The sequence below is a fragment of the Papaver somniferum genome, chromosome 9 (assembly GCF_003573695.1).
Source record: "Papaver somniferum cultivar HN1 chromosome 9, ASM357369v1, whole genome shotgun sequence".
Taxonomy (NCBI): Eukaryota; Viridiplantae; Streptophyta; class Magnoliopsida; order Ranunculales; family Papaveraceae; genus Papaver; species Papaver somniferum.
The window spans coordinates 78,044,564-78,052,481 of record NC_039366.1 but is presented as its reverse complement, the minus strand read 5'-3'; the positions used below and the strand labels follow the sequence as shown (position 1 = coordinate 78,052,481).

The 7,918-nt window shown below is 37.2% G+C and overlaps 1 protein-coding gene across 2 annotated transcripts; it reads right to left on the bottom strand.

Annotated features, from left to right (window-relative positions):
* Window positions 1–432: 432 nt before the first annotated feature.
* On the bottom strand, window positions 433–7,687 carry LOC113311609 (telomerase reverse transcriptase). 2 transcript variants are annotated; one of them, XM_026560427.1, is made up of 12 exons: window positions 7,370–7,687; window positions 6,767–6,838; window positions 6,262–6,327; window positions 5,999–6,167; window positions 5,413–5,855; window positions 5,091–5,205; window positions 4,865–5,015; window positions 4,062–4,200; window positions 2,588–3,742; window positions 1,849–2,444; window positions 1,291–1,563; window positions 433–1,068 (listed from the first exon to the last, which is right to left on the bottom strand). In XM_026560427.1, exons 1-12 carry the CDS (start codon window positions 7,658–7,660, stop codon window positions 798–800), a joined length of 3,741 nt encoding a protein of 1,246 aa, XP_026416212.1. In that variant the 5' UTR covers window positions 7,661–7,687; the 3' UTR covers window positions 433–797. The 2 variants fall into 2 exon arrangements, with proteins under 2 accessions (XP_026416212.1, XP_026416213.1); XM_026560428.1 differs by having other exon boundaries at window positions 4,062–4,158.
* Between the last annotated feature and the right edge of the window lie 231 nt (window positions 7,688–7,918).

The window sequence follows — 7,918 nt, the reverse complement described above, 5'->3', positions numbered from 1 at the left end:
AAAACGACTCTCCGCTGAAAAGTGCCTTGCGAGTGGTGAAGATTACGTTTTCTTACTTTTTCTTTTCATAAAACAAAAAGAGCGAAGGTACATTAAAAAACTCCAGAGAACCAGGACTAAGCACACAAAAGCCAAAACAACCAAAACTGCAGGCTTATAACCAAAGGAAAAGAAAATCACATATTTCCTAAACACAGCACAGCCTCTTTTATGGTGCCACTTCACCATAAAAATGTACCTGTAAACTGATGAGAAAATTTTGTGTACAACATTGATCTACATGTTGCAGCTGATTTACCTGCAAAACATCCTAAAAAATCCAGATTTGGAAGTAGCAGAATGCATGAGAAAACATCCAAGCCAAGCCCATAAGCTCAGAACTGAACCCATGATCAGTTAAGCAATTCAATATTGAGATGCCGCTACATATGATAAGATCAAAAAAATTAAATTCAATTCAATTTTCTAAATATATTTTGACAAATTATATTGCAAAGGATATATTTCAAATCCACTACATAAGCTTAGGTGGTTTGATCTGATGTGTTTTGAATGTGTTAAATGTCTCTGAAGGATCCTTTACACCTGCATTAAAATTAGGCTACATAATCTTTGACAAAGAATTCTATAGAATTAAGAGAACAGAAGTAATTGAGAAACTTGCAACCTAAACAAGAAAAACCAGAAAACAAGGGTCGCTTCCTAGACTGAAGGTTAGATAGGGGAAGAGTTGCGAACTGTCTTCGCTCTGTGAAAACAAACGTATGGATTGATATCTTTCATACCTTTATCGAATTCTAATATTTGATCTTCCAAAATAAGGATGAGTGAGAATCATCGATTGCATACTTCAACGCAGTACTTACTCTGACACTCCCATGGGCTAACAACTCGGTCCTCAAAAGAGATAGTAAGTCCTTATAGCTTGATTGTTTTTTCTTTAATGCGCGAACATATGCTTTTAATCCAAGCCATAAAACTTCCCATTTCTCCAATTTAAGGATTGGAAGAACTGTGGATCCAATATTATCAGAACGCATCCTTTTCACTATCAGTTTGTGCATGTACCTGATAATGAAGGTTCATTTGTTAACTGATCTTTATAGCTGAACAAACAATGATGGTATGAAAATTAATTGCATATAAACTTTCACCTGTAGATAATCAGAGAATAAATAACTTTCCTCACAAACTCCGAATAAGTTGATTATTATAATACTATTGAAAACTGTTATGAAACCTGGAAGAGAAAAATATGGAATAAGGAGAATTCAATGGTAACATATTTACCTCACCGAGCTTTTAATCATTTCAAAATAGTAATCCGCAGGGAAACTGCAAGTGTTAGACAAGCCTCGTAGATAGCAATGAAACTTCATTGCAGATAATAGAAAAGCTTGGAATACATTTAATCTGACAACTCCTGCAGAATTAATCTGTGAATCGTAAAATATAGCATGGCATTTCGGTCGCAAAAACTGACGCAGCTTGTCCTTCATCTGGAATCCTGGTTTACATTGCCAGCTGAGTGTAAGAGTTGATCTCAGATGCATACCCAAATACCTGTTCAGCCATATGCAAGACCCCTTATCTTAATAACTACACAACAACTTAGCAAACTAAGAAATATAGGGGTGGGGTAAAATTTATGTTTAAAACCTCATAAATTAACGGTTGCAAACAACCTTATAAGTTTTTAGATTGGATCATGAACTCTATATATTAACGGTTACTGAACAGCCTCGTAAAAAAGCTATTCACATGTGTCCTATTTGATACCCTTATGACTACTCTACATACGCGAGTGAAAAATAAGAAAATTAGAGTTGAGACTGAAACAAAAATAACCTTGTGTAGTCAGCTTGGATTTCCAGAGTACGGCAATTAAGCAGCAAACCACTCCATGGAAGAAAAGATATACCGTCTTCTCCTGTATAAATTCTGTTTGTTGGAACACCAGAAGCACTACCTATATCAAAATTGATGCAGGATTTTGCTTCGTTGATTGAACAATTGTAGTCTCGAAATCCTCTGACCAACCTAGAATAAAAACTAGCAGCTTGCTTCTTTGAAGTTGATATGAAAAGAAAATCATCAGTATATCTGAGTAACGCAAAATTAGGTGTTGATGAGATGTCATCTGTACCATTCTCCGTTAAATCAAGGGACCTTAAATCAACATCTCGACAAGTATGTCTTTCTTGTAACTCTCCTTCAGTAGTTTCAGAATAGTGAGTCTCATGTATGTTTTTAAGAAATGGAAGGAGTACTTTGGTCTCCATATGCGCATAGTAAAATGAACACAGGAAAGAAGAAACTATACTTCCTTGTGGTATACCAATCTTTTGCAAATAAAAGTCTTGACCTACTTGGATCACGTTCCGCTTCACCAGTTCATACAGATCGCGTTGAAGTTTTTCTTTCTTCAGCTCTATGCTGGTCTCCTAAAAGATTCCACATAAAAATATGAGATAAAGCTCACTTGTATGTGACGAATAAAAAAATAAACTATCACCCAAGTGTTTCTTCCTTCAGCACAACTTCTGGTTTAGCAAGACTGTCTTCCTGTAGTATTCAGAGCACGTACCTGATTTATAAAGACATTATGCACTGAATGAGAAGGGACAGAAGCAGTTGACTTTGCACTAAAAGGTTCCATATTCTGATTCAAGAATATCTGATTATTGAGGACGTGCATATACTTCTTTGTGCAGATAACTTGGGAAGACCACTTAGTGAGATACTGGCCATTCATCATAACATCTTTCATCACTTGAAGGAGTTTATCCTGATCAATAGAATCAAATGCCTTTGACACATCACAAATGACAACATATGCCCTTGGCATGAATTTGACTCTGTTCTTCAAACCAATTAGGTAAGGTGCAAGCTTCTCGTAGACATTATCGTAACAAGATACTGATGATCCCAAGAGATGGGGATGATTCATCTGTATTCCTTTTAGAATAGCACTTAAATCGCGAAGACCATTATTCACAGCCTTAAAAAAATATTTTCTCCCTTCATTATTCTGCATACTATTAAAATGAAAATTTGAAGATCCCTGAAGAGGAATGACTTTTTTGTCAGCTGGTATACTTGATGCTGTTTTCATATTTGCTAGAGCCCTCACTCCTTTTCCCTTTGGACAAAATCTGACTTTTGAAAACCCAAAGGGTCTCTTGAACAATATACTCCGTAAATATTTATAATCCAGCAATCTGTAACTCCGCTCTCTCATGCATGCGACAGCGGTTTGAGTTAGCTTCTCCCAACTTTGCTTTCGGTAATAAAATATATCTTGTTTTCCAGCCTCACTTTCTGTGATATAGAAAGTCGACTTAAGAATGGGTGTTACTAGACTAGAAAAGAACCAATAAATCCAACAGACAAAGAGCTTGTTTTTCAGAGTAATTTTGGCATTCTCAGCTGGGTTGCATCCGGCTGATATGTTCACACTTCCTCCCACCATATCTTTTGAAAAATGCTTATTCGATAGGAATGGAAAACGAGATGTTTTCAGCCCATGCACACACTGCCTAACAGAAAACTTTTCAGATCTTCGTAGCCGGATAAACTTTGAAATATTTCTCTGTAGAGCTCTCCATTCAGAAGGAGCTCCAAGTAAGTCTTCAGGGATTATCCTCCTACACACCGCCCATATAAACGAGGCCACCTGACTCTTGCGGCAATCCGACCCACTCAGCTCTAGCTGGTGACCTGAGACATTCCGAGTTCTACCCTGGTGTCACAGTTACATCGCCAACAGAATTATGATTAAGATAGACTAGATAGTAAGTTAGTGTAGTGGGTGGAAGACCTGAGGTCGACAACTGATCAACAGCATATTATACCGATCAAAAAAAAGTTAACCTGGGTAATAAAAGGAGAAAACAAGGCTGAATGGCTGGTCAGCAGTTAGGCCATATTATACTACAACATTGACACAAATCACATCTACAAAATTGAGGTGATTGCATCACATTACCAAATTCTTTCAAGCTTTAAAAGGGGAATTAACAAACGGACCAAGAGTATGATTCAAATGATATCCTGCTAACCTCAAGTATGGATCCAAGATTTCCCTTAGCTGGTGGTGCAACTGCCATAATGGGACAATGCTTATCTAGCAACTTCAAATATTGGCAACGTTGACCACTGCGCATAAGATTCCCCAGCAACTGTGTAAGTGATTGATGTCTAGTGACCAAAAGTCAGACAAGAATAAAGGGTCACAATAATGATAAATAAGGAAACAACCCAAAGGAAACAAAAAGGAAAAATAAGTCCATGATACAAATATTTTGGGTTAAAAAGTATAACACATACACCTCATGTAAACAGAAAGGAACTGATTGTGATATGTATTTTACAGCCTAACATGTGCTGATCATGATTGCTACAGCTTCATAGCCATGTTAAATTCCACCAGCATAACCCTCGTAAGACTAATTTAACCCTTGTTTTAGCACACAGACTAACTATCAGTGGTGCATAAACTGTTCGAAAAATATTTAACTCTTCCTCAGTAAACAATAAGTACTTTTATTAGGGAGGCACGTATAAAACAGAAGTAGGAAACTATGTTCAGAAAACCTGTGATGGAGCAGGAAGGTGAATGAATATTGGAGAGAGAGATACTCATGTATACGATTAGAATAATAAAGCTTTAACATTTAACCAACAAAAGCAATCAGGAAGATGTGATGCTGTCAAATACAATACATGGATTGTATTTCTTAAACTCAGATTAGAAAAAAAAAAAAAAATTATGATTCTTGCACATGGTAGTGTTTCAATTCACCATAGTAAGGATTTCACTATTTTAGTTTTAACCAAAGCTTGAGCGTTATACTTAACTTACAGGCTCGCACACCCGAGGAGACAAGAACTATGGTTATGCAAGCATGAGCATGATGTAGATTCAGTGATCACAGCTTCATCTGTTAAGCCAAATATATCCTTCATCAGGACATCCTCACCAGCATTACTGGGTTTTGATCTCATCAATACATCTGAAGATTGTAAAGGTCGTACAAAGATCAAATTTGGGCAGAAGAGTACATCAACAAATCAAAAGAAAAGGATACGATCTCTTGGTAAAAGAGAGGATAAAGTGCAGGGATTGTAGAACATAGAATTTCTGTCAACTTCTGACGTCTTTGCAACCTTTTGCTGTGCTTGCAGCATCATATTACAAAAGCACTGTGAAGTATTGTGGCAGGTCAAATATTCAGAAAATCGTAAAAAGAATGTAAGACAAGTAATAACAGAAAACATGGACAAATCATGAGTCATAAACATTGGAAAATCAGCTCAAAAGTTCACAGTTGCACGAATCTCATTTTCATATACATATTGTGTAACTCAAATGACGTTTAGGCCAAATGTATATGGGGATCACAAGCTAACCGTTTTAGAGTGAACACAAGGTGCATGCTGCTTCTCAGAATCCAGACCAGGAAGATCCTCTGCGATCTGCTGAAACTCTTTGTGGTTATCATTTTCAGATATTTGATTGTCGCTGCAAAAACCCACTGCACTATCCTCAGTAAACTTCATTTTCCTACGAATTCTTCGACGTTGCCAGCTGGAAGGCCGAAAACGCTTCACGGATTTTCCTACAACCTTTTTTAGACTTTGTTGAGGTAATTCGTTTAGTTCTTGGTTCTTAGTAACAGTTGTGCATCTTTTTACCAAACTTAATTTGGACAAGAATGGACTAATGACTCTGTGATTGCTTTGGTCACAATCAACAGAATCTAAGGAACGATAGGAACCAGATCTCTTGGCACATATAAGATCTGATTCATATTCATCTTCAGTAGTCGTTCTTTTCCTCTTTGAAGGGGTGCCTAAGAGATTTAGAAACCAATTTTATAATATAAGCATATCCATCAAGAGGAGTGTCCAAGCAAAAATCCTATAAAGTAAAGGGACACATTTGGGGTTCATAGAGAAGATTACAATATGCAAAAAAATTGTGTATCTTGAATACCTAATTCTCCGATAGATGTGGGTCGGTGATATGCAGCTGAAGCAGGTTTTGAGATATTGGGGCAAAAGTTACTGATAGGAAAGCCTGCTACCTGACGATGGTCTTTGCGACCATGAGGCAAAAATATAGATCCGAACCGCAAAAGGTGAACCATGAGCTCATCCCCAATCTGCAGATTTCACACACTTTAAAGATGATCCACGGACAAAATCAGCATAAGTAAATGAAACACTAAGCGATGACTTATAGACTCAAGAACTTACCCTCGTTAGAAGAAGTTTCCAAGCCAAAGTTGATAAAAGATCTACGACACAGCTTGAATTTGTCATCTGCTAGAAATGCATAAAGACACACACAGTGAGGAAGATAACAGACTTGGGTGGCCAACAGGAAACATCATGCAGTGTTCAAATCAGAGATTTCTTGGGTGGGCGCAGTTAATTCGAGACAAGGCTATGATCAAGCAAATCTCAGACTAGTCAGGCTCGCAAAGACTTTGCACATGGTGCTTTGGGTCATCTCATCTCTATCCAGAGTTTTTTCAAGGAGAGACAAATTGGCATTTGGTGCCACTTCTATCCACACCCAAATGAAAGATTTAGAGTTGAAATTGCCTACTCATTGCCGAGAGAGACAAGCTGTAGGACAATTTCCGTGGATAGACCCAAAAGAGCATATGGATATCCTTTGCTGTAGGGATCTAATGAAGAGTTTTAAGAGACCATTAATGACTCTCTAATGTAGAAGAAAATTTATTAAGTAACTTGCCTTATCATATCCATTGCATATTGTATTACCAGATTTCTGAGGAATCATCAACTCTATGGTTCTTGTAACTATCTGAAAGTGTAAAGGAGTTAATGAGATACCAAATCCAAAAATAAAAAGCATCTTAAACTTTTGTAAGAGAATAATTTGACATTCAAGCTTAGCATAACCTTGTCTCAAAAAACAATCAAACAAAGTTATATTACTTCCAACATAACTCTAAGAACTTTTTTCTGATCAGCTATGTCTCTGAGAAACTACTGGCAATCTAAAAGCAGATATCCACAATTTTTATTATTGCAGAGTGAACACTTCTATATTTTCACATAACACAATACCTATGTAAGTTGTGCTTGTCGGATATCTAGATCTCTCAAACTAACTACCAAATTTTTGGCGGGAAAATTCGAACACACTCTAGAGTAACACTTGTACGGAAAATGAAATCAGAAACCAAAAATATGGTGATTTTGCGGTAAATAACAGTGCAGTTCATGTTGAAGATTTAAACAGAGAAATCAATCAATTCTAACTAAAAATTGTGCAGAACCACTAATTTGCCCTAAATTTTGAAAAGAAAGGAGAAGGAAGAGAGAGAGAGACCTGCCGCTGTGACCAATGACAACCAGGATAGAAGGAAGTGAGAGGTGGTGAATCTTCAGATAAAACAAAGAAACATTTGTTCAATAGATCTTTATATTCATAAGGATCATCAATTTTGAGGAGAAATTGCATGCCACTGCAACCAAGACATCCACGGCCTTTACATCTGCACTGCACCGGAGAAGAAGGTGGTGGAGGAAGCAATGATATGATAGCATCTGCTAAGGTACGAGCTCGATGCTTATAAACCCTAAAAAGAGTTTCAGGAATTCTCGGTTTCTTAGTCGCCATTGATGGATTTTGAAAAGGCAACCCAAGAAAAATGAGTAAAGCACAGCACCTGATATTTTTTTACAAAAGCTTGTCTTAGAAGCTTCACATGGGCAAAATAGGCTTTTTACTTAGTACAGCACCTTCTGATATCTCCGCCCATTTGCCCACCCTTCTGGTATGGTTTGATGTATCCTCATCGGTTGGTGCGACACAAACTCCTCCTGGTTTACTACAAGTCTCAGCCTGTATCACTCTGATACAAGCTGACAAGGATTA

What these genes read in the sequence shown, in the direction of transcription:
- LOC113311609 (XM_026560427.1), bottom strand. Translation starts at nt 7,660, where the DNA reads ATGGCGACTAAGAAACCGAGAATTCCTGAAACTCTTTTTAGGGTTTAT. An exon ending in CTTGTGTTCACTCTAAAACG is followed by an intron (nt 5,206 to 5,412) that starts GTTAGCTTGTGA and finishes AATACTTCACAG; the next exon opens with TGCTTTTGTAATATGATGCT. An exon ending in ATCTTGGATCCATACTTGAG is followed by an intron (nt 3,743 to 4,061) that starts GTTAGCAGGATA and finishes CTGTGACACCAG; the next exon opens with GGTAGAACTCGGAATGTCTC.